This window comes from Trachurus japonicus, chromosome 23, assembly GCF_045865225.1.
Source record: "Trachurus japonicus isolate A0001 chromosome 23, Traja_1.0".
NCBI lineage: Eukaryota > Metazoa > Chordata > Actinopteri > Carangiformes > Carangidae > Trachurus > Trachurus japonicus.
Window position 1 is genome coordinate 22,568,728 of NC_140929.1, and position 27,026 is coordinate 22,595,753.

Below are 27,026 nucleotides of genomic sequence, written 5' to 3' on the forward strand. Positions count from 1 at the left end.
AAAACATTTCAGCTTTTCACAGCAGGTGAACCTCTTCATAATTTGAGAAGAGCTCTTATACAGATATAAAGATGAGTATCATCTGCATGATAAGAACTAATTCTTGAACAGCGATTTAATCTTACATTATTGGCAAAAAGAAAAATAAACCTACTACGCTGTGACTGACTGTTTGCATGGGCTCTATAAATGCTACTATCTGCAGTTATGTGCCTCCACTCAGTTTGAATAGAAAGGTAAATTCATCTGACACTGTGAAGGGAGACAATTTTAGTTTTTTACCTGCATAGTAAACACCTGCCTTTTTGGTATGAAAAGAATGCAATTTGGGAACCAAGAACAGAACCCTGTACTCCACGTTTCATAAAGAGACAATGATTTTGAGTTCCAATTATTTTAGCAACTCTGAACTGACTTCCAGTAAAATGAGCATAGAGGTGTAATCTGATTTCATATAATTCGCTAGTTTAGGATAGAGTTGTTTCATTGGGAAAATACACTTAATATGTTCTGAAAGGTCACTGAGGCATGTGAAACCAAAGCTGCTGAGACACAACTCTATCCAGTACTGTGATGAACGTTTGAGATTGGCCAATGGTTATTTAAGACTGGATAAAGATGTGGTTTCTTAAGTAGACGTTTAACCACCAGTTTTCAAAATAGTGGGGACAGTGCCAGGAGTCAGTGATAAATTAACAATGTTCTCTTCTGAAGGTTTGATAATTGGTCAGAGGTCAAGTTTAAAATTCCTTGGAGCAGATAGGCTACTGTAGAAGTGGGGAAGAATTGATTTAGTATAATATTCTACTGGATTTTAATTTAATTTAATTTAGTTTATTTGATCGGGAAATGCAGGTTAACATAGTAACACTTCCACTGGTTACAAACAAGTCAATGTGACTGATGTTCTGCATACAGAGATTATAGCTAATGCTAGTTTCCAACTCCCGTCCCTATAGGCTTTTAGTAGAAGAAAGAAGGTAAGAAAAAAGACATAAAAATTACCGATAGCCTACAATAAAATGTAGCCTACAATACAATGACCCATTAAAAATGCAGCTCTGATTTTGTTTCAGCCAGACTTTAACATTAGTATTAAAAATCCCAATGTCTCGGTTAGTTTTATTTCGGTCGGTACTAGGTAGTGAGTTCCACATCTGGGAACCCTTTATAGAGAAGGCTGATTGCCCAAAGGAGGTCTTACGGCGCAAGATTTTACAGTTACCACTTGCTGTAGGCCTACCCCTGGTGATTGTCTCGTTATTAGAATTCTAGACAATCATGAGCTGTAAAGGGTGTGCAGCTGCTGGAAACAGGTGGCTGTTGAGTAGGCTATGTTTGACTTACTGTGTCATACAGAAATCTAGGACTGTTTTAATTGTTACTGATTAACTTAGAGAAATAGGCTGAGCAGTGAGGAGGGCACGTCTGTATTTCAACATAGGCTACTTGTGGCACTCTACAGTAAAGAACCTAAGATACACTTTAAAAAAAAAAAAAAATCCCTAACCCAATTCATTAAATATCTTTGTCACAAATGAGCATGACAAGTTCCAATCACATGTGACCATATTTAGCAGAGCCCAAATTAGGCTACATAATTTTCCAGAACCAAGAAAGATGCATTACATGTTTATCAAATCTCTACTTGGCCTCTTTTTATCAGACTATATAAATACAGTGGTGCTACACCTAATTCCCTTTGGGGTTGATGTTAATTTAGTTTGCATGTAATTGGGAGAATGTGAAAAGAAACTCAAAGAACCATACATACAGGGTGTCAGTAACTGGGTGTGTACTGTCTCTTTAAGACCGCCGCTGCTAGCGCTATGCTAGCTTCCCGTTGCTTGTTATTTTCTGCAACAAGATGGCTGTCGTTCCTGAGAGCAGAGTCCTGACTTTCAGCGTTTTTAAATGGAGCTCTTACTCCTCTACGTATTTACCCGAGTGAGTAATGCACATAGCAGCTGGCCCCATCGTGTGCATTCGGTTACGTGGGTACAGCTGGTCTTTTTCTTATCGCCATTATGCACCAGTGTTTGTTCCAGCCGGCTGACGGGCCTAGCTCGTCTGTGAGCCCAGCCAGCTAACGTTAGCTCCGCTAGCAGCGACGGGGGCGACAGGTTTGGATACTCAGCCCCCCGACATCACGTTACCGACGGTCCATTGAAGCATTTGTGACAGCTAGACAGTAGCTCGAGAGTGACAGTTTATCAAATAACACAACGTGCAGTGTGTTTACAGTTTACAGTTAGTCGCCCGTGTCATTTTAGATTATATAATAGATGGGAGTTTGTGTTTTCTTTTAATGTCCCCCGATTTCAGCTGCCTTGTTTACCTTGATTTGTATTTTCTCCTCTTAAAAAAACAGCTTGCGTGGGGTCATTAGCCCTCGCTGCTACATAAAGAAACTGGTTTGGGGGATATTGTATGGAGCTTAACTTTATCGACTTGTCAAAATAACACCGTATTTCAGAATTTAGTTTATTTTCAGTCTCGGTCCAGTCGTTAATAACCAATGTCCACGTTAGCTAACTGGACTCTGGGGCTAAAGCAGATAACTAGCTGATGTTATCTAACCATGGTGTTGTGTTGTGCATTAGCAACAACAGCTAAAGCGGTTAGGAAACCAAATGTCACACTTAATCATTCGCATTATTGACACACAAACATGTTATAATTTTAAAGGAAAGCTATTTTAGGAGCATTCCCCAGTTGCTGGTGTAGTGCTATGGTACACATCACTAATGTCAACTAGCTGTCAACAGCAGCCTGTTTGCTTATAGTAAGTTACAGTATCGTTATTGGATCATTTAACTTAAATTGACTCATTGCCACTTACTTGACCGCATAAGCAGCAACATTATTGTGTGATTCCTCTATTTATATATATTTATACATTTAGCCCTATTTACTCTGCCCTATGGTGAGCTGTGATGCTTTTATCAAACCTTGCATCTATTGTTGTTGATGTGATGTAAAACAGGGTTAATGTGAATAACCTCTCCTTCTCTGTGTGTGGCCTTTAGGAACATCTTGGTGGACAAACCTAATGATCAGTCTTCCAGGTGGTCTTCTGAGAGCAACTACCCTCCACAGGTAGGTCCACACAGCTACTCAAGATGCACAAGCGTTTCCTCATTTGGTTTCATTGTGTCAGGGGAATCTCCACACGGAGCAGCACTTGGACAGGACTGTGCTGCCTGTGCATTGAGTTATGCAGACGGTAATGAGTGCCAGATCCCGGAACGAGAGATAAGTTTGGAGGACGAATGCATTAGGAGATGTCGGAATTACACACTGAGTGCTCTGCACAGAGAGATGGGAGATCAATTTGTGAAACCCATGGGGGATTGAGTGTTGCTCTATTATCCTATATAATATAAATATTACTACTAATTTGAGAAGTGTTGTATGTAAGCTTTTATTGGGGAAAGCAATTCAGATGTTATTTGGCTGTTTCCATGTTTGCCTGGTATGCTCTCAAGATTTTATCAGCCTTTGTGTATCAAGGGCTTTCCCTGTTATTACTAGGAGAGCTCACCCAGCAGTAAACAGATCTGAACTGTGTGCCCTCTTTTCACCATGAAAAGGTTCTTTTTCCCCTCATATCTCTTGAACATATGAAACTGAAACTGACTGAACATCTTTTCATGGATAGAAAAAGATAAGATTACATCATTTTGGGATTTGTGAAGTTTTTTGAGGGATATTTTGCTCTGTTGTCTTACATTTCATTGGTTGAAAATAAGTAAACAAAAGCATTTGACAGATTGACAGTGGTGCTAACAACTGATGTTAATCTTGACACTTAAAAAAACGGCAACATGGCAAACTGCACCACATAAAATGCCTGAAAGCAAAAATAAAAACACATGTGATGCTGGATTATGTATTATTGTTGAGCTAATTTGAAAAAAATAATTTCTACAAACAAAAATAAATTAATAAAAATATCTTATATCTAAATCTCATATTTCAACTCAGAAAGTCACAGTTTTGGCATGTGATTCATTAAAACAGTCTGTGTGACTGAGCAGATGACTAAGTGGTTTATGTCCCCTCTTTCAACCAAATGAAACAAAGTGTAGGTTAAATTCTAGACAAGGATCTGCAAATGATGTCCTTGAATGTGTGAGTCACAGTGGGAGCTTGATGGGAGGATCGGGCAGTTTTATCACATATTGACTCATGACAAACTGGGGCAACAGGACAAGATCAATGCCTGACAGGAGAGTCAAAAGTCAGTAGTGCTGCTTTTATGCTTTTAAATTTTATCGATCATAACGATTGAAAGTAAATTCCCTGTGGAAACATTCATGAAGTACGTGGTTGTAATTAATTTACAGAGGAATATTGATAAAGAAGACGGTGCGGTAGAATATTCACAACTTTGTACGAGTGGTAAGAAAACACCCGCCCCTGCTGTTTGCTCTGCTGTGTCACTTTTAGGCCGTGTTCAGAGCTGACAATAACATCACTCGTGGGTGATCTAATCACAGGTGGGCAGCAGCTCTACTGAATGTGAATGTGCAGTATTGTTTTTAACTGGCAAGAGGCAGCGGTGCGCTTCCTGTGCCAAGTCTGCCGGAAATTAATAGAAGAAGAAATCAAAACAGGACAGAATATGTCCATTCCTTGGTGTGTTCTTTTCAAACCAAATCAGCCAATACTCGGTCCATAGCTCTGTGCGAATGTCAAAACTTTCCAGATAGCGTGTGCATGATGTAATGAACCAGCTGGATACGTTTTGACACCTGTGCCACAGATATCACCTGGTTCAGAACATTAACTGGGTTTCCATCCAAATATATCGAATTTAAGAGCGGATTCTGTGAAAATGCGCAAAAAACAAATGTGAATTTATGCCCGTTTCCATTTGTTATTGTTTTGCGATTATTGGGAGAGGAGGAGTGTGCCGTGAGATTACGTCATAAGAGAGCGTGAATGTATCCATGACAACAGTTGACACTCACCTGACAGCTGACACTCAGCTGACACTCAACATCATGGACAATTTACTTACTTTCCGGACTAGACGCACCTGTATAAGCCGCACCAGCTAAATTTTAAAAGAAAATACACATATAGGCTGTAAAGACACTGTGCAAGTCCGCTCGCTTTTCCGCTGTTTTGGCTATGCTCCTCTCGCCCATGTGCATCTGTTGACAACAAAGCCGGTGAAAAATCAATAAATGGAGCGGTGGATAACGCTACATATGTACGATGTGTTTGTGTAGTCTTAACCGTCATAAACGTGTTGCGGTGTGCAGAGACGAGAGCTGGGAGACCGCGTCGTTATCCATTTGTTTGAACGTCGGCGGGTGAAGGACTTTTGGGAAGTCGTCCTCCAGCAGCACTTCACCCACAAACTCTGGCTCAATTCGCATAACCTGTTTCCATAACAAAAAGTCGCATTTTCCTTTTATCGATATGCTGACAAATCCACCCCCCCAAAGCGTAAAAACCTTTGTGCATTTACTGCCTTTTTTCGAATTTCCGGCGTTTCCATCCAAGTATTTATTTGCAATTTTTGAAAATGCGAATAAAAAAAGGTGGATGGAAACGCAACTATTGTAAAAGAATTGTCACGTCACCAGACCAAACCTTTGAATGTGGCGATTGAATCTCAGTGCATCATATGTGCATTCACTCCTCCACACAGAGCTGTCCACTTGTGATGGGATTGTCCATGACACATGTTAATGCCAGGTCTGGACGACGCCTTAATCAGTCTTCTGGCCTGTGCTCTCCACTCGCTCTGGCCTAATGGCCACCAGTGATTTGTCATTAGATGTCCTGGATTGTTAGAGCACCAGTTACATGTTGATGCAGCTCACAGATTGAATGTAATGCCTCTTATCTGACACAGTTGATTTACCCTGCTACTAGATAATGAGCAAAACCTTTCACAGCGGTTTGCAACGCTATGCAACTGAAATTAATTTCTGCAGCCCTCCAGACACATTCAGAGTGTCATCTCTGTCCTCCTGCATTCAGTGTTGTTCATGTCTCCCCTCTCTCTCCTTTTCTCTCTGTTTTTGCCCAGTTTTTAATCTTGAAAATGGAAAGGCCGGCAATTGTTCAGAGTATCACCTTTGGAAAGTATGAGAAGACTCACGTCTGCAACCTGAAGAAGTTTAAAGTGTTTGGTGGAATGAGTGAAGAGAACATGACAGAGCTTTTGTCCAGGTGAGAAATGACTCAGTTTGTAGCTGCTTGAAGTGAAATGACAATGCAGTCTGTGCTGTGTTTTCTACTAAAAACTGTAGAAAAATATGGACATAAGTTAAGTTTCTGAAGAGTGGTTTTGAAGCGTGTGGTGGAGCTGTTCCCCCAGACAAAAAACCTTCTTTTTGTACAAGGCTTTTGACATGTTTATTTCTGTTTAAGTTGGTCACTTTAACATTGGAGTCTATGGGGACTCACTCAACCTTTGGAGACCCCCCACTTCAAAGAACTGCAGTTTCTGGTGCTTTCCTGTTGGTTTCCTTTTCCAGGCCTCAATGTTGTTTCTTGGTTTTCTGTTATCTGGGGTAGCCAGTGAATCGTTGCCTCAGTGGACAAATAAGGAGAAAATTAAGCCCCATTGGCAGAAGGGTTGATGGCTAATGCTGCTTCTAATATCAAGCCAATATTTAGCTTGGTTCCATTCAACATCCCACTAATGTATTAAACATGTTTTGTGGTTATAAGTACTGATGTGTCATTTGAAGGTTTGATTTGCCAATCTCACTCACGACAGCAAAACACATGACAACTCATTATTATTTTTCATATCAATTAGTCTTCATTTATTGTTTAGATTAACAATTTATTCGCATTTGTCTACGGTTCTGGATATTGTCTTCAAATTGTGTATTTTTTTTCTGATCAGCAGACAAAATATATGTTTCTTTCCTGTAGGGGAAAAAACCATTATCAGCATGGCTGATAATATTGGCCGATATTTGGCATTTTTGCGACAATCGGCATCTGCCTCTTTTTTTTTCACCAATAACCGATAAAATACATTTATTTTCAAACCTTTGGCTCTGATACAGCCTCCTCTCTGCCTGAAGTCACAACTCTCGCCGGTGTAACGGTGTCCCGCCCACTGAACCAAGATTTGTGTTCTACCAAAATGTAATACATTTTTTCTCACAGATTTTCAGTGTACAAAAAACAAACAAACGGCAAACTGTATTCAAATCCCAGATGTTTTTACTGCAAATGAATATAAGTTCTATATATATGTTATTGGTTTCCTTGATTACCATTAATCAATATTGAAAAAAAAAGCATATTGCTTAATCCTTATTTTCCTGTCACCTGTGACAAAAAAGCAGCCAATCTGCACACTTCAGAAATTAAAACCAGAATGAATGAAAAAGACAGTTCATTGACAAATGACATTTGGTTAACTGCCAGCGTTGGACCACTCTCTGAAACATACCGGCATATGAAAGCTGCTGGCATCTGAAACCACTAATGTAATTTAGGAAACGGCTGAATCATCATCTCTTTTTTTTTTTTTCTCTCCAGTGGCCTTAAGAATGACTACAACAAGGAAACGTTCACCTTAAAGCATAAGATTGATGAGCAGATGTTTCCCTGCAGATTCGTCAAAATAGGTGAGAGCACATAGTGTTTTTGTCACTGTATTTGTTCAGTGTTACATAGTGAACATCTTGATTTTCTTTTTCTTTCTTTCCTTTCTTTTTCTTTTTTTTACTCTTTTTTTTACTCTATCTTCTTTTTCCTTGTGTCTCAGTGCCTCTGATGTCTTGGGGTCCTAGTTTTAACTTCAGCATCTGGTACATTGAGCTGCATGGTATTGAAGACCCTGATGTGGTGCAGCCCTGCCTTAACTGGTATAGCAAGGTAAGTGTGTGATTGTTTCCTGGAGGTGAGCCTTGGGGAAAGGTTGATTACAGATTTAGCTAGCCTTAATCAATAATCCGATGGATTAATCAGATAGCAAGAGAACTAAACTCCTTCAAGGACCTCTTATGTGTTCCTGAACAATACACAGGCTATAAACATGTCTACAGTTTGTCTTCTTACATCAAACCGCTATGTAAACATTGAATTTGCACAGTTTTGTAAAGTGATGTTTTAGTCTAATTACAGGCAGAAAGCCACAGGGGCTCAGCAGTAGCTCATTAATTGCGCACAGTTTCATTAACTTGTCATCCCTTGCTCCCACTTTCATTCCCTTTACCAGCATTCACAGCATCATTACAAATTGCAATTTGACCACAGTTTCTGTCTTGCTACACTTTCCAAGCATTAGACAAATTTAAGTAACTTCAGGCAAGACGGATATAAACATGTAAACATCCATCATCTCGTTCCTTTAAAACTTCATAATTTGGGTCTGTTTACTTATAATTTGGTAGAGCTACAGTCTCATACCCTTCAAACGGCCTCTAATGGAAGTAATGCTGACATTACCTGAATTATCTTTGCTTTTTATAAAGTTGTTCTACATAACTCTTATTTAACTAAATAAATGCCTTTACTTTGTCAGTGCTGTCTCCAAGAATACATTTGCAATTTGGGCTGTATTTCATAGTAATGGCCATCAATCCTCTTAATGATGATAGTAATGGCAGCAATGCTGTATTCATCAATTTAATGATGACATCTGGGAATCCTGTTATGTCTCTAGAAAGGTGGGGCATATTCTGCTTAAATAGAAGTTTGCTTTAGCACAAATGGCTGTATAAGAAATGAACTCATGTAAAGCTCAGTTAATAACTAACAAATGTATACGTAAAGGTCCCATATTTTACCCTCCCATCTAGTGTTTCATTTAAAGTTTTGATATAACAAAAAACAAACAAACATTGGATGTAGTTTCAAATCTCCTCTAGGAAACAGTAACAGCAGGTTGGTTAGCCAATCGGATGAGAGCAGGCTTTACGTCTCTGTTGTGATTGACTGACTGTTTTCTGAGTGACCCAAAAAAAAAATACATAGAAGATTTCAGGTAAAACACTCAGAGAAGCCAAGAAGGCTTGGGGCACGGCTGAGAGTGGTGACTGCTTTGTTATGACATCACAAAGTTACAGATGACCTGATGGCTGGTTTTAGGCTCAGTTTCTGAGCACATGCTTTGTGCATTTTTCTGGTAACTGAAGCTTTGTATTATTATAAAATCTAGACCAGATTGAAAAACATAACAAACTGAAAAAAACAAAACATGGATGTTTATACAGTATGGGACCTTTAAATTTTGATAAGCACAAGTAAACAACTAAAAAGTCAACCAAATACTGTAGCTGGTGACGTTATGTGGTATTTGACACGTGTAGTGCTATTTGAAGTTAAATATCCGCACATGAATGGGGCTGATTGGGGGCTAATATCAGCCTGTAACCTTTCCCTCTCCAATGTGCCCTTTCAGTACAGAGAACAGGAAGCCATCCGCCTTTGCCTGAAGCACTTCCGGCAGCATAACTACACAGAAGCCTTTGAGTCGCTGCAGAAGAAGACTAGGATAGCACTAGAGCACCCCATGCTCACCCACCTGCACGACCGGCTGGTGCTGCAAGGAGACTTTGATGCCTGCGAGGAGCTCATAGACAAAGCTGTGAGAGGTAAGGTACTTGACCTGGTGACTCATCATTGAAGCATTTGAGTTTAAAGATGCCTTTTCATTTTTTTTAATTTTTTTTTAATAATTGGATTTTGGGTTCCTGCTCTCATTAATGGTGCTTTTTGTCGTCTCTTCTCTCCTTTTCCAGATGGTCTGTTTAACCAGTACATCAGCCAGCAGGAGTACAAGCCCAGGTGGAGTCAGATCATCCCCAAATGCAACAAAGGTACAAGTGCCCAAGAAATCAACCGAGACGACATGAACGGTGAGATTATACTGAAGTGGGAAATCTTCCCATCCATCAGTCACTTAGAGCTCTGTGGCCTTGTAGCTAAACCACTTTCGTCGTCCCCCTCCCTTTTTGTTACCTCCCTCTCTGCCCCTTTACTCCTCCCATTGTTCCACCCATCCCACATCACCCTTTCTCGCTTTCCTCTGCGTCATCCCTCCATCTCCGGGTTCACCCACTGTCCTTGTCTCATCCTTTTCTGTTCCTCTCCACAGGTGACGGCGACGACAACAGGCCAGGCATGAGGGGAGGACATCAAATGGTCATTGACGTCCAGACTGGTGAGACCCACGCAGCCAGTGTTGTAAATTGGCTGTTCAACTAACACTGTGACTCATATCCTCCTACACAGACTCAGAACCCCAATCTCTATTACTGTTAAATCAAATTAACCCCCCCTCCCTTCCCTTCCCTTCCCTTCCCTTCCCTCCCCTCCTCTCCACTGCCAGCCCTTCCCCTTCAAAAGAAAACAGTCCTGAGCACATCTCTCGTCTAACGCCACATAAATCACCGCTTTTGTTGTGACAGAGACATATAACTATTGTTTTTTTTCCTGTATCTGGCAACATTGGTGGTGGTGTACTCCCCCACCCCCCCACCCCCCCTCCAGCTATTGGAAATACAAAAGCCTGCATTGTGTGTATGTGTGTGCAAGCGAGCGAGAGTGAGAGACCGAATGAGAGAGAGAGAGTGATGCATTGTCTACTGCTGTCTAGGGGAACGTATTGCACGCTTGTGGTCCGGGTCTCAGACTGCACACTCTGACCTCTGTGCTTTGATAGCAGTAGTTGAGAGAAGAAGTTGTTGATACAGTTAGTCCCAAGTGTTTGTCTCCAGTCCTGTTGTCCTGGTCCATTTAGAATCTCAATTTTTTTTTTTTCCATTCTGTTGGTAATGGATCTTATACAGAAACAGTATACGTCTCAACCCAAGACTTTGCTTTTGAATGTTAAATGTGTACTTATTTGAACACAAGGCCTCTCCCAGACTGTGATCCCCTTTCATTCTTCTGTATGAGAACAACCACTGAACCTGTTATAATATAATAATAATTATAATTATTGAGCCTCTATAAGAAATCAGACTGCATATTTGTATCATTAACCATATTTTGTTTTTCATGCTTTGAGCTTCATCTCATTTAATTTGAAGTAAAGTAATAGATTTTACATTAAAGAGCCAACTCTCTTTAATTTGAGCAGATGTACATGTACAATATTGAAAATATTGTGTGGGAGATAAGAGCCGTTTTAAACAGATGGTGATTAAGGTTTGGATGATCTAAGGTGACTGGGCAGATACACATGAAGTCTAACAAATTAGTATATTTTTATATATATGCAGTCAATCATTGCATGTAGACTTTGTCCAAACCTGATCCTCTCTCTGGCTTCATTGCAGCCACCTTGCTTGTTGTAGGGTGATACAGTGGGTATAGGTATGGGCTCTTGCCGTATCTGGCCAGAGACTCACTGTAAAGCTTTATCCTGTTCATCATTTCCATGCAAGGTTGATCCAGGTAACTGTGTGAAGACAGATGAAGACTGTTCGAATCTACCGAAGGACAGAAACAGTCCAGTCTGGTCTGTAATGGTCTACACGTGGAATGTAGTTCGTTTAGTTTGAGATCAGGTGACTGACTCCAGTCAGGGTATTTCCACCTCTTCACCCTGAAAAGCTCTCAGCTTTGCCCAAATGTTTATGATCTTTGTCCTGCTGAATGATGAAATGTTGTCCAGTGAGTTTTGATGCATTGGGTTGAATCTGAGTTCACCGAATGTTCCCGTCTACATCTGCATTCATCCTACCTCTCTTGCATTTGCATTTATTGTGTCTGTTCATTCACAGCTAAGCTACAACAGCACCAGCACCTCGCTTGATAAACGAGGCGGCTCCTTTTTCTCATCGCTTTTCCTCTTTTTTTCTGCTGTTATTTGACAGAGCTGCAGCCTCTCTGTTCTGAGGCTTACCTAGGAGTTTGAGTCTTGTGGTGAATCCTCTGAGCTTATGTTCCTGAAGTCTTCTCTTGATCGCTGACAAGGAAACATGTCCGCCTACATCCTCGAGCGTTTTTTTTTTTAACTCGCTCTACAGTCAAAGGGCTTTTCTTTCACCATGCAAATCATTTTCCACTCATCCACCAGAGTCATGCCGCTCAGTCCACCAACTTGTTTTCTATTTAATCCTCCAGTGTGTACCTGTCCAATTAATAGACAACCCTTATGAATGATCACACTGTGCACCATGAAATCTATTTCCCTTGGATGCCCCGATTGATCAGCTTGTCATCATGATTGGCCAGTTTTCATTAAAGAGGAACTATGCAGGATTTTTTGCTTAACTATGCTACATTTTTACCTTCATTAAACAGCTTTGGTGATGGTTAAATAAATGACATGCAACTTGTCACGAGGGAGAATGGAGGCTCTCTACCTTCTACCAAGGGGGCAGTTGTCGGTCTGAGAAGTGAAGCTCACTTCCGCGTTCAAAAAACTGCAATCCCCTCGGATTCCTCTGGGGGCTGGTGTCAGAAGGGAGCATTCCCCATAGACCCCCATGTTAAAATCGTCGACTTTACATCCTCAGTAAACATGTTAAAAGCCTGGTGTCAGAACGTTTTTTCGTCTCAATCGATAGTTTCTACCCCCGCACACACTCTGAGGGGGGTGAATTTTTTTTTAACTCTATAGTTTTACTGTTATTAGGTTAAAATTCTGGCCAATCAGGGCGCGGAAACGTTGAGTGACAGGTCCGAGCAGCTCCGTGGACAGGCTGCTTCGAGGCCAGTGGGCGGGTTCTCGGCCGGCCAATCCAACATGGCGCTGTTCAGGCCGCCATATTTGAGTCACAAAAACGACTCCCCAAAACCAATGGGTGACGTCACGGACGCTACGTCCATTCTTTTTACAGTCTATGCCTTCTACCTAGCGTCTCTTGGCTTTTGAAAAGCAACTTTTGCAAGATCAGAGCCACCACCCCGGTGTCCCAGCTCTTGTCTCTGCGGCACCACGACACAAACGCGCCCCGTAACCTGTGATCTCTTGTTTATGACTGATAAGACTACACAAATAACACGTCGTAACATCGTACATGATATATAATGTTACATACCGCTCTATTGATTGATTTCACGCAGACTTTGTTGTAAACAAATGCACATGGCCGGGAGGAGGGTTAGCAAGACAGGAGAGAAAGCGGCCGAAAATGCAGAGCTCTCCTCTAAAAACACATGATCAGTAGATTGGACTTAATACTTCCAGTCACTCGCCACCTGTGGTTCAAAACGTAACATGTCGGCCATTTGTTACTTTTACAAAGTTTGTGAGACTATTACAATATAAACCTTCTGCAGTGTATGTCAAAAATTATTGGAATTGGCCAATCTCGGTCTTAAATGATATTGGCAGCAAAAAAAAATGCTGTTGGGATATCCCTACTTTTCTTCTTGATGTCTCAAGGGCTGAGGGTAGAAATGGTCAAGTTGGAGCTTATTGATGTTACTTTTTTTGATTTAGCCTCAGGGCCTGTCTAAAACCTGGTATTACTACCGACCCTACTCCCGTTCCTCTCAGTGTCGATATACTTCCACAAAAACGGACTCTATTCCAGTCCATCCCACCTTGGGGAACTGTCAACACTGTATTAAAGTATAACCAAACTGGGTTATTCGCACTAACTGTGGTGTGGTGTGTGGGACAGTTTGTATTGAGTGGCGGGATGATGGACTACCTAAGTGGCAGGCTGCTGGCAGTGCTCTCTAAAACACAATGCACACGTAGAGATGAGGTTTTGTGCTGTGTTCGCTGCAGTTTGACAACTCTTTCAGCGCTTTTGTTTTTTCCTGCTGCAGAGACCGTGTACCTGTTTGGGGGCTGGGACGGCACACAGGACCTGGCTGATTTCTGGGCTTACAGCGTTCAGGAGAACCAGTGGGCCTGCATCTCCAGAGACACAGAGAAAGAGGTGAGAAGGCTCAGGAAACACACCGGTACAATACAAATGACACTTATTAGAGCAAAGTAGTAGGGAGGTTAAGCAACTTTTGACTTCAAGTCATGATGCAAAGGTCCCCTTTGGCATGGAAGTACCTTGGGGTCATACAAATAAATCTATCCTAAGACACAAGTGAGATCACACTTTGTATCCGAAATAAACACGTTTTTAAAATGCCTTTTTTTAATTGAGAAAACGCATGTTAAAAGCACATTCCATTTAGAATGTCCATATAAACTACAATGTTTTCAGCTCCTGGATGTGATCTACAGCTTATTTGTAACATGATTGCAATATTTCAGGATTGTTTCTCAAATTGAATGATGAACAGGGATCTATTGCCTTTCAATCTGTAGGGTGGACTGACATAGGAAGCCTAAAGTCCAGCCAAGACATTCCATTATGGCTAATTTGAAATAAGAAATAAAGATACTGTAACATCATGAGATTGAGAAGATGAGCATTAACAAGCATTCACAAAAGTAAAAATCTACCAAAATAATGAAGCTTACCAGTTTCTCAGCATTACTCTGAGAGAGGATCTTAGCCAGCTATCCTGCGCAGGTGAAATAAGTCAGTCCTAATCATATTCTTTATGTGAGAGCTGCAAACTTAAACTTCCCTATATGTATAGCTGAACATTGCTTATTAAGGGCGCTCTACACTAAAATTTGTTAGTTTACTTTAGGAGCACAATGTAAAATGTATTCAGTATCAGGTTATATAAGCCTTAAATAATGTACAGGGTCCAATGTGACCAATTTTTACATTTGAGAACAGTAAAAACATTTTTCCTTTGACTTTAAGTTGACGTACAATATGACCCAGAATGGGTCATGTAAATTCAACTTTTTTAAATCAACATACACAAGCAGTAACTAGTTATAGGTAAGCCTATATTTTGACCAACACAATATTTGGCTAATTGGTCTTTCCTGCCACCACTGTGATATGAATTACATCTTATTATTTAACTACTTGTAGGCTATATTTGTTGCACTCCGTCTGATGTTCAACAAATCAGTATCAGTATAGTTTTATTAATGTTTTTACATTAATAAAACCCAATATCCTGTCACACAAGCAGCTCCATGTTGTCTCAGAAGCTGTAGATCTCATCCAGGAGCTGAAGGCATCAGGGGATCTGCCTGAGTTTATATGGACATTCTAAATGGAATGTGCTTTTAGCATGCATTTTCTCAATTAAAAAAAGGCATTTTAAAAACGTGTTTATTTCGGATACAAAGTGTGATCTAACTTGTGTCTTAGGATAGATTTATTTGTATGACCCTAAGGTACTTCCATGCCAAAGGGGACCTTTGCATCATGACTTGAAGTCAAAGGCCTATTTTTTGGGCTTAACCTCCCTACTAAAGAGCCGATCAGCTCTGAACATCTGTCTCCCGTTAACCAATCAGAGTGGTCCGAGCGCTCGTTCCTGCCACAAGATGTGCATCGACTCCCAGCGGCGTCAGATCTACACGCTGGGCCGGTACCTGGACTCCAGTGTCAGGAACAGCAAGTCTCTGAAGAGCGACTTCTACCGCTATGACATCGACGCCAACACCTGGACACTACTCAGCGAGGACACGTCAGCTGATGGGGGGCCAAAGTTGGTGTTTGATCACCAGGTGGGTTGAATCTTTGAACTTCTGACAACGATTACATAGTAGCTCAATAAATGACACTTGCTGAGTAGTGGTGTGCATCTTCATTGGCCACACGATTCAATTCGATTACGATTCACTGAGTCTACGATTTGGTCCGATTCGATTATACGATGCATTTTGATGCATTTCGATGCATCACATCCTCAATTTTCTATGTTGCCACACATGGCTTTTTCATTAATTAACATAAATAGTCTGATAAATATAACTTTTTATTTCCATAAAATTAAATAGAAAACATAATTTAAAGGGACAACGAGGAGTTTTGGAGTGTGAGTTTTCACACTACATTTATGAGCCTCCGCGCGCACCGTGAAATTATTTGACCGGCACAAGACAGACTCATGTTTTCATTCATCAATAATTAAAGTCAGAGGTTCGAAGACGATCACATACCGTCGTAGTTCCAACCATAAACGGCGATTCGGCGGCGTTACGGGGTGTTCCCACCAAACGCGATGACGCTTCATCGCGCGCCGAGATTACATGTAAAGTCAATGCAAACACGCGATTAGACGCGTCATCGCTCCGGGCGATGCGATGGACGCGATAGCGCGGCGTGATGGACGTGATGGACACGTTGGCCGCGAAAAATCGCCTCCATCGCGTCGCCCGGCGCGATGACGCTTCATCGCTCAAGTTGAAATAATTGAACTTTTGCGGCGAATTCGCGTGAAGACGCGCCGCGACAGCCAATCAGCTTTGAGATCGTCACCGACGTGCTGACGTACGAACGTACTGGTGTTCCCTTGGCAGTTTAGTCAGAGCGAGTCTATTGACAATATTAGAAGTTTTCTGGTTTAGTTTAGTTTATTATTCAGATCCCCATTAGCTGCAGCAAAGCCACAGCTCTTCAGTGTTGCTTTTCCGGTGCTGTTACAAACGTTTCTTGTTTGGATATTCGGACCTGAAAGCATGTTATCACTGCTGTTTTCAACCAGCGGGCGCTGCGAGCCGGCCGCCCCGTCCCAAAGCACTCAACAGGCGGTCAGTCACACAGTAGTGTCACGGAGCTGTCTCCACTGCAGCCAGAGACTCGCACCGCTGTTCCTCTCCCATCTACAGGGACAGGAACAGTGCAGCGACGGTGGTTATCTCTGCCAGAGAATGAAATAGTGGGAGAAATGTTGTTGTTTGGGCGGGCTCGTCGCGCGACGCTATGCCGCGATGAGGCGTTTTTTGCATATTGAACCAGCGTCAAAACTGGAGCGTCTAGCGCGACGCGATTTCATTTGACGCGCGATTCAATCGCGTTCATCGCGTTTGGTGGGAACACCCCGTTATTCTCATGACTCGCCGCAAAACCGAAAGTAAGGAAACGCTGGTCGGCTCGCCCAGCATTTCCGCCACCACTAATAATAACAAAATAACGATAGAGACAAAACGATATATTTATCGAAAATGGGCCCATTAACAAGTGTGGGTAACGTAGATTCATCCACATTAATATGAGACTTTGTTATTGTCGCGGAATTTTTCGTTCTGCCGATGGAGAAACTCCTCGTTGTCCCTTTTTAAATACATTGCCACAATACAGCAGTTTCCTTGGAGTCTGAACACACAAAGAAAAAGAAAAGGCCTAGCCTACTTAAAGGTGCACTTGTTAATTTCTCAAAAACAAAACGTAAATTTTGGCATCGTGTTTCAAAATAAAATAAATCACTGTCTCTGTACGTGAACAACATCATCAAACTTAAAAAATTATTTGAATTCAAAAAATAGATTATGTGACAGAACTGCATCGATTCAGAATCGTCCCATCAAGAATTTCAATGCATCTTTTGAAATGATTATTTTCTGCACCCCTGCTGCTGAGTATTCAACTTGTGCTGCCTGCTCCTCCTGCAGATGTGCATGGACTCAGAGAAGCACATGATCTACACATTTGGCGGCCGAATCCTGACGTGCAACGGCAGCGTGGAGGACAGTCGGACGTCAGAGCCTCAGTTCAGCGGCCTGTACGCCTACCACTGCCAGGCCGGAACGTGGAGCCTCCTGCGGGAAGACTCATGTAACGCCGGCCCAGAGGACGTCCAGTCCCGCATCGGACACTGCATGCTCTTCCACACTGTGAGTCACATTTTGGGTTTATATCTGTTCACTTGGTTATTGAATGAGCTTGAAAACTAATCTTGTGTTTTGTATTTCTCTCTTCTCTCCACAGAGGAACCGCTGTCTGTATGTGTTTGGAGGTCAGAGGTCAAAGACCTACCTCAATGATTTCTTCAGCTACGATGTGGACGGAGACCACGTAGAGATCATATCTGATGGCACCAAGAAGGACTCTGGCATGGGTAAGATGTCAAACTTCTCCAAACTCCTTGCCTTGCTTTCTTTAAAAAAAAAAAAACGCTTGTTGAATTGAAATTGAAAATGTGAGATAACTGCTCTTCATGATGTAAACATCAACTCATAAAATCAACCAATTTTCAGTATTTGTCACTTTGAACCAGTGCAATGGAGCTGATGATGATCAGTGGATGTGTGGGTGTCTTGTCTCCCGGTATGTGTGTATTAGAGTTGTTAACAATGTCTCATCATCAAATACAATAGCTGTTGATTATAGGGCCAAGGGAGTTTTAAATTGCAGGAGAACAAGAATAAACAAAAGTTTATCAGATTAACTTGACTGGTGGGAAACAGAGTGAAATGCAGAGAAGCTGAATTCTTTGTATATTTAGTGTCATGAGCGCTGGATTGATTCACTGTGGCCGCTAGAGATACGACGAGGTACACCTATTAAATCCGATGCAGCAGCTCTATCATTAATGCTACTCTTTGTTTTTGGAGCTCAATATCATTTATTGTTATTATATTTAGTCCTAATTGTGCTTCGCTTATTGGATTATGTGTTGTCAAGGTCAGTTTTGTTTCCTCTGTTATTGATAAGAGATACATGCTCCATCAAAGCCACTGCTGCTCACACAGGAAACCTAACGGCCCAATTAAGAGCTGTTAGAGCTAGTTAGGTAGGTGTAGTGTTGTGCTGATGAACAATGACACCAATGATCATCAGAACAACTGCAGATGGCTCATCATCACAAAGGCATAGCGCCGGTTTATATTTGTATGAGGGAAACTGGATTACTAGACCCCCTGCACTTGACACCAGATTTAGGGTACTGCTGTGTGTGTTAAAGGGGCTGATTGTTAAAATGAAAACGTACGATTGCATCCTCTTGTATTATGACACAGGATTGTGAAGTTTAGTTATGCAGTTTCACTCTATTTCCGAACTGTTACACCTCGAATAAGTAGGATTATAGAAACACATAACACATCTGGTGTTCAAAAGACGCAGGAAAATAAGGAGAACTGTTGTGTCATCGTTCGCACTTGAACTTTTTTCTAAGCCGCCGCTTGTCAGTTGTTGGGAAAGTTGATGTCTCTTCTGCCGCATTTACTGTTTAATGGACCCCCTGTTTGTTGGCTTCTCTGTTTCCATCAAAGGAGATGTGACAGATTGTCTGCTTAAAAAGCTCCGGCAGCAGTCAGACACTTCCTGCCCCGACAGGCAGATTGAAGTAAATCTGCCGCACTCTCAGTTCTGCATCAAACACGGTATAAATCGAGCTCTGGGAGCCAGACTCTCACCTCTGTTTTACCTTTTCGGGAGCCAGGCAGAGAGAGAGAGGGAGGGAGTCTGAACATTGTAATAATATGGACGAGAAGGCTCAAAAGATTCAAATGGGCACGTGAGTGAAACAGAACAAGTAAGAACAGTATGTGCTTTGGTAGGAAGGAAGTAGCAAGTCCAAACAGTGCTCTCTTTTTCTGTCTCTCACATTGATGGTTGCTGTGGCTCAGGCCGAGCTCGTCACTGTGGCAGCAGCAGCAGCAGCAGCAGCAGCAGCAGCAGCAGCAGCAGCAGCAGTATCTGATGCTGTCTATCTTCATGGCCTGACGTCTGCCGTTCTGCGTCGCGCCTTATTATCTTAAGATTTCACAATGCATGCAAAAAAAAAATCCATATACTGTAGTTAATAACATCTTATCTTGTCTGCTAGATTGTAATTACATAATTACATAAACAAATGAGCTTAAATGCTGTTTGTTCATCTTTTTCTCCAACAACAATTAGCACAATAAACACTCTGACAGGCGTTGATGACAGGCTTTTGAAAAGAGACAAATGGTAACACAGTGGATGATGCTGTTAAGATGCTGGAAGGAGGAGATGCGGCCAAAAATGTCTATTGTAGTATGTGTAGTTTTATGCAGTTTTATGCAGTAATTGTTCTGTAAATGCAATACAGAAGAGGTTTGAAATAACCATAGGGATAGCATACGTAAGCTGGTAGAAGATGTGGCTCACATTTCACCGATGTGAGTTAAAGGGATAGTTCAACATTTTGGCAAATTGGCCCGTTGCCATAATCCCTATAGTTTTAGGGGTAGGTTCATTACCTTTAATAGTCGGTGCAAGCTATTTTTAGAATGGCGGAGCAGAGTCGTGAGCTGCTCAGAGCTACGCTACGAAGGCTAAAAGGATTTCTTGATTTCCCTCATCAAACTCATCAAATACACAATCCAACAACTCCAAAACGCTCTGGTGGACAAGTTGTGACCTGCACATTCACCACGCTATGAGATAATAACAGAACTTTACGAGACAGAGTTGTTTTTGAGGCCAATTTGCCAAAATGTTGAACTATCCCTTTTAAGTTTCTGTTCTGTGTCAGTTTTTCTAAATCCAAGCTACATGACTGAAGTGACATGCTTTTTAGCAGCGACTTCTTCCCTCTCATCCTCCTTGGGTCGTCGTGCCTCCTGCTCTGTATTCACTTCACTGTCCTTTAGACACAGTGGCCTCAGTGTTTGAGCACCCTCCTGTTTTTGAAATTGAACTGCTCTAAGATGGGCTGATTGTATTACAAGAAGGAAAATTAAAGTGATGGGCAGTAATAGATGATGATGGCAACAACAAAGTGTGACGGGGCCTGTAGTTTGAATCTGAATTGGTAATCAAAGGATTCATTTAAAAAACAGTTAAAATGCCCTTGAATGCTTTAAGATTTTGGAAGTTTGGGTCAAGTTCTGCTGAAACTGAAGCTTGTTTGTCACAGATCACATGGTTTTCTGAAAAAGAAAAAGGAAAATGGTGAAGCCTGCGACATCTCTGCTGTCCGCTGCTCTGTCTGTAGCTCTGCTTGCTGTTTCGTCTTGAGTTTGATTTGGGTTAATAATTGCACATATCGCTCAATTTTGATAATGTTAAACCCACCACACTCTACCTTAACTGCACCCAGTCTACTGTAGGGTTGGGCTTTTCAAAATGCGTAAAAAATGACCTTGACAAGAGTTTTTTCCACAGTGGTTACATTAAAGCTGAAAAAGCAATTAGCCGTTCAACAGGAAAAAAACGCTGTAGGTGTGCGATGTGTTCACAGTGGGTGAAGAAAACACCGTTTTTAATTTGTGTAAGGCCAATGTAACAACCTCAAAAACATTCAGAGCGACTTAGGTAGCTGTGCACAGTCGAGATCGCTAGTTTAAGTGCTGCTGCAGTTCACACACGTGGTTCCACATCACCATCATCACTGCAGATCCCCGGATAACAGACGAGATGAGCAGCCTGGCAAGTGAAGAGTTGTGAGCTGAAAGCAGTCATGTGATTTTTCGCTTCGGGGAGAGAAAAAGCTTTATCGAGTCATTCAACAGATAATAGTCGATGTTTTCTTATAAATATAAAATTAGATTGTCCATTAAGAGCAGATCTCATAATGGATGTATACCTGCCCCGACTGTACACATCCAGTCTGTGCTGGCAGCAGCGAGATGGCTGTAAAGCAGCCGTTGACCACAGCAGCTCCGGTGCTGAGTCAGAGCCTGCAGTTTATCATGAATTTCATGCTTGTTGTGTGCTGAAAATGGAGCCACAGTGAAACACGGAGCTGCTGGTGCTGAGCCGCAGCTACAGTATATAATAGAAGGAAGTTAAGGCAGCATTAGATTAGGTTTCTAATAAACAGAACAGCTGAGCCCAGCTCCCTGGTCCGTCAGCTGGATTATGCATCAGAGGGAAACTTTTAATTGTGTTAAAACGTAACAATATACAGTAACTAAACAACAACAGTAACAGATCATATTGGTGTTTGCAGCATTAAATAAATACTTTTTTACTCATGCATAAAGCCCACAGAGAGTCGAACCCTCGCCTCTACAGCGGGTGTGCCTTGCTCTACCCAGGTGACAGGTCTGCTGGACTTGCAGGGGAACAGCAGTGCGCGCTGGCGTTTTCCCACATTTGCATGCGGTTCACTCTCTGCTGGGCCTTGTTGCCATGGCAGCGTGTTGCTATGTCATCAAGTAGTTTTTCTTCGGTGGCCTCTAATACCGCTGCACTACCGCTCGACTTTTTCCTTTTTCATTCCAGCGAGAAGTTCTGCATCTGAACTTCCCGTCACAACTGGATCTCCACTCTGCCTCAGGAGGGAATGTTTTTATTTCCAACCTTTTGACCTCCCTTGCTAATTTGTTTATTGTTGTGTTTTTTTGTTTGCCCCGCAGTCCCGATGACGGGCTTCACCCAGAGAGCCACCATCGACCCCGAGCTCAACGAGATCCACGTGCTGTCGGGCCTCAGCAAAGACAAGGACAAGCGGGAGGAGAACGTCCGCAACTCGTTCTGGATCTACGACATCGCCCGCAACAACTGGTAGGAGGCAGGCTGGAGGATGAACAAGTGACACGCACACACATGCACACACATGCACACACATGCACGCACGCACACTTTCTGTGCAAGCAGAGAGAGGTTTCTGTGATCGTCACCGCAGCAACGAAAGAGTGCACGCACACACACCTCACACCTGCCGGAAGTACTTTCACACACACAGGCCTCACCACAAATGATAGCATGAAAACAACACACGTAAACACAAATCTGAACACATTGCAGAGCTCGCCCTCTCTCTCTCTCTCTCTCTCTCTCTCTCTCTCTCTCTCTCTCTCTCTCTCTCTCTCTCTCTCTCTCTCTCTCTCTCTCTCTCTCTCTCTCTCTCTCTCTCTCTATTCAATTTAACAAGCTTTATTGGCATGACTGTTAATACAATATATAATATTATATTATATATAACGATAATAATGAACAAACAGTGAACATATCATTTTGCAGGTAAAACTCAACAGGAACAGATCAGATATCTCTGTGCGTGTGTGTGTGTGCTCCTTAGTGCAGGGATCAGTGGTTGTGAAAGAACAAGCTGCAGCCTTCTCTGTTCCACTACACTGGTTCCAGTAGTTGTTCTTGTACTCTGTGTCCAGTCAAATAAGACACGTGCAGCCTCATGTCGCCCTGTGCTTACGCCTCTGTACGAGCTGTCTTAAAACTGAATTTGTTGTTCTTTGAATGCTGTAGGAAGTGTGCGTTTGTGTAACTCGCTTCCTCTTTTGTGTGTCTGTGTGTGTGTGTCGCTGCTCAGGTCATGTGTGTACAAGAACGACCAGGCACTGAAAGAAAACCCGAGTAAGGCCCTGCAGGAGGAGGAGCCGTGTCCACGCTTTGCACACCAGCTAGTGTATGATGAGATGCACAAGGTGATGTACACAGTTCACACACACAGACACACAGACACACACATATTAAGTGAACTATCACCCAGTTGTCGTAGTGCAAAGTGGTATCAAAGGATGCAGGCGTTTCAGAGTCAGACTAGTTGCTCCTTTCAAAGCAAGGACAAGGGTTAAGAGTCTACATCCTGATGGAAGAATAAACACAGTTCAGTGTTTGTATTTGCAAGAGATTGCAGATTTGTTCAAGTGTCTAAGTTTTGTCCAAAAATGATCTAATCATAGAAATACTTAACACCAACTATTTTAATATTTGTTTTGATGCATGAATCACGTCAAAACTGCATGACCGGGACAGTTAATTTATATGAGGAGTTGTTTAACTTGATTATTTCCTTATGAAGATTGAATGTGCTTATCTTATGCTTGGACATTAAGAGGGATTGGTATCATTAGGTGGGTAAATACACATCAAATAGACTGTGAAATGCTTTCTGTTGTAGCTCCCTCCACTATACAGAATGATGATAAGACTCAAGTAATAAAACTAAGATCAAAAGGACAAGATGCACAATGATAAAAAATGAATGAATAAAGGGAAAAAGTTAATTGGCTCCCCGGATGCCGATACCTGTAAATGATAACAAAAAAATAAAGATAAGATAAGCTGTTCAAATGCACACTAAAGTCAAAATGGCAAACCTTTATTGTTTTGTGTGTATTTCCAGGTGCATTACCTGTTTGGTGGGAACCCTGGAAAGTCTTGTTCTCCCAAGATGCGTCTGGACGACTTCTGGTCCCTCAAACTGTGTCGGCCCTCGAAGGAGTACCTGCTCCGTCACTGCAGATACCTCATCAGGAAATACAGGTTTGCTGCTGCTTGAACTCCAGCATCGCAACAGTTACACAGTTACACACACTTTATGAGTTGCAGGATTTTTTCTATTTTGAATTTTTCTTTGAACATATTTTCTTTTGCATCATTTATTGGTATTTCATAGTTTATAAATATCCATTGCTGCTATTCACACAAAAAGAGCATGGAAGTCCAAGGCTTTTTATTATTATTATTTGTATGTTACATTGATGGAGCCAAATAGAGAGAAATTCAGATAAACAGAAACTCTCAATCGAAAACAAGAGAGATCTCTCTCATCTCAAGCCTTTATTTTGAAGGTGAAGGTGAATCTGCTCCATCTCTTTGCTTAGTATTTTCATGGCAGAAATGTCATGGATGAAAAGAAGAATTGAAAGGGGTAAAAATAAAAACAAATGTTAGATGATTAGTTTTCATGCATGTGTTGGACAAAATGTACACGGTATATTCATAATGATTTAACTGTAATGATTCTGTCCATTAAACGTTGCCGCTGGATGTTGATTCTCTTTGGTGCATTAGTGAGCAAAGCAAAAACAACTTTAGAAGAATCGATCTTCGGTTAAGACGGAGAAATAAACACTGACTTCGTTATAGAAGCTCATGGAATCTTCCATCAGTGTCGTGATGAGAAAACAAATTGCTGCCCTGTTTGCTTTGGGTGTGTTGCCATCTAGCGGCCAGTTGCCGTAACTGCAGCCTGACACAGTGTGCTTTGATCGGTCAGGTTCGAGGAGAAAGCCCAGTCCGAGCCCCTGAGTGCACTGAAGTACCTTCAGAACGATCTGTCTCTCACTGTGGACCACACAGACCCTGATGAGACCAAAGAGGTATGCTGCTGTCTTTACTGTGCGTTTTGCGTGTGTGTTTGGACTGTGTGTGCAGTTTATAAACAAATGAGATAAGAGCTAGACGAGAGGCTCAGGAATCACAGATGTCATAGTGGAGGTAAACAAGCCGCTCTGCTCTGCTGTGTTTGCTCGGCATCAGAGCTGCAGCTCTTCAGGCTGTTGTCGTTCAATGTTGAACAATGTGACCGTGACTCTTCCGTTTGTGTTCTTCAGTTTCAGCTCCTGCCCTCGGCTCTCTTCAAGTCCAGCTCCGACTTCATCCCTCTGGGTAAAAAACCTGACACATCTTCATACTAAACACCACATGTCCTGGAAGTCTAACTCTAACCCTGCATTCAGATTTTTCATCTTATTTGGTATTTACTGTCCTTGATCAGCGATTTTCAAAGTCAGGGGGCGCCAGGGAGGACTAGGGGGTTCTCAGGAAAATTGCAAATAACTAAATACATTTCAATTATTACATTATAAAATATAATTTCTAATAATATAACATATTAAAACCTTATTCGCCAGGCTCATCTCAGTGCTACTTTTTTCAGTAACAAGCTATCAAAAAAGTTACTGTTCTCCCATTATAACACTGTTACCGTCCTGTAACAAAATAATACACTTGTTGAAGTGTACATAGTAACACAGTTACTTTTTGGGGAAAGTAACAACTATAACTAATTACTTTTTTTAAGTAACATGCCCAACACTGTTCATGATGTCATAAACAGGGTTCCCGCGTGTCCCGGAAAACCTGTAAAAACCTTGGAAATTGTTGACCAATTTTCCAGTCATGGAGAACACATGGAAAATGAGAAAAAAAAGTCAAATGTCTTGGAAAAGCAAGCTTGAGTTGTCCTGGAAAATTATTTATCACGTCGTGACATCAGCTACCAGAGCTTGATTTGACTTTTTCAGACCCCATCAAGGATTTATTTTCCAAAAAAGTGCCTAGCGAGGAGCAGCAGAGAGCTGTGTTGGCGTTGTTCTGTGATAAATTTGTCGTCATTTCTAAGCATGTAAGAGATTATTTCATAGATCATACAAGTAAGAGCCATAGACTGCACATCTTTAAATCAGATTTCTGGGGTTGAGAGAGGAATAAACATAGAAACTGGTTAAATGTACAAAGTAAGGTACAACTGTTGAAAGAACATTTCTCCACAGCGTGAACGGGACTGGGTATGCATTAGTGTATGGCGTAATACTGTAGCATCTGAAAATGTCCCGGAAAAGTCCTGGAAAATGATTTCAAGTAAAGAGTGGGAACCCTGATAAACCTGTTGACCTGGCGGTTTGTGTCTGGCATCAAGCCTCAAACTCTGTGGGTCTGTAAAGGAGTCTCCTGCCAGAAGCTAATGCTATTTGGGGAGGGGCTTGGCATGGAAAAGGGAACCCCTGCCCTAAATAAAGAATATTAAATTTAATATCAATAAAACTGAATTAAGATGAAGATCCAGACTCAGAAACAATATATAAGAGCCACACTGCAGCATATTATCTCAGACTGAAGAGTTAAAAGCCCTCCATTATTTCTCTGACTTAATGACCAGTCTGACTGCAGGGAAACGTCTCCCTAAGCCAAAACATCAGCAGTAAAATGAATGTTAGGGATGAATATCTACATACATCATATATAATTACACCTATTGTCTACAGGGTTGGGGGAGCACTGGGAGAAATGCCAGATTCTTTTTGGCAGCAGTGGTGAATTGTTTTGCTCCTGAGCTTTTATTTAGAGGAGGATGTAGCTTTGCGGTGTTGGCTCTCTGCAGGTCTCGTCCGACCTTGGGCCGCTCCCACAGTCCGTCCATGGAGGAGCGACCCTGCATTCTGCTTTGTTTCTGTTTATTGTTTATCAGGAGGGAGGGAGGTTCAGTCCAACTAAACCACCACAGACGCCACAGAGCCAGGCAGGGAACCCTCTATCTCGAGTGTTATTATTGTTACAGTTTAATGGTTTAATGGCGCCGGTCAGAGGAAATGCACAGCTAATGAACGATGTCCTCGTCTCCGTGACGTCCTGCTGTTTATGACTAGGGATGGGCATTTCGAATAATTTTCTAACCGAGTATCCTAACCTTGTCGTACCCGGGTAACCAAATACTGTAATAAAAAATAAAATGACGTCATGTCTGACGGACAGAGCGCAGCCGGTGCATAAATGCGCTCTGTCTGTCAGACAGTCGCATTACTGACACACAGCGTCGTCAGACAAAATATCAGGTGGATAATAAGAGTAGAGACTGGATTTTAAGATGCA

The 27,026-nt window shown here is 41.8% G+C and overlaps 1 protein-coding gene across 1 annotated transcript in view; it reads left to right on the forward strand.

The window, feature by feature from the left end:
• The first annotated feature begins 1,810 nt into the window (after positions 1 to 1,810).
• The window catches only part of mkln1 (muskelin 1, intracellular mediator containing kelch motifs), a 30,665-nt gene continuing 5,449 nt past the window's right edge, over positions 1,811 to 27,026 (forward strand). Inside the window, exons 1-17 of the mRNA XM_085769595.1 lie at positions 1,811 to 1,947; positions 3,030 to 3,099; positions 6,050 to 6,192; positions 7,525 to 7,613; positions 7,754 to 7,863; positions 9,392 to 9,584; positions 9,732 to 9,848; positions 10,088 to 10,153; positions 13,723 to 13,835; positions 15,284 to 15,496; positions 17,384 to 17,605; positions 17,700 to 17,829; positions 22,046 to 22,193; positions 22,960 to 23,074; positions 23,776 to 23,915; positions 24,652 to 24,754; positions 24,989 to 25,043. Coding sequence (XP_085625721.1) covers positions 1,868 to 1,947; positions 3,030 to 3,099; positions 6,050 to 6,192; positions 7,525 to 7,613; positions 7,754 to 7,863; positions 9,392 to 9,584; positions 9,732 to 9,848; positions 10,088 to 10,153; positions 13,723 to 13,835; positions 15,284 to 15,496; positions 17,384 to 17,605; positions 17,700 to 17,829; positions 22,046 to 22,193; positions 22,960 to 23,074; positions 23,776 to 23,915; positions 24,652 to 24,754; positions 24,989 to 25,043 — 2,107 coding nt within the window. The 5' untranslated portion in view covers positions 1,811 to 1,867. The remainder of the gene's footprint in view (positions 1,948 to 3,029; positions 3,100 to 6,049; positions 6,193 to 7,524; positions 7,614 to 7,753; positions 7,864 to 9,391; positions 9,585 to 9,731; positions 9,849 to 10,087; positions 10,154 to 13,722; positions 13,836 to 15,283; positions 15,497 to 17,383; positions 17,606 to 17,699; positions 17,830 to 22,045; positions 22,194 to 22,959; positions 23,075 to 23,775; positions 23,916 to 24,651; positions 24,755 to 24,988; positions 25,044 to 27,026) is intronic.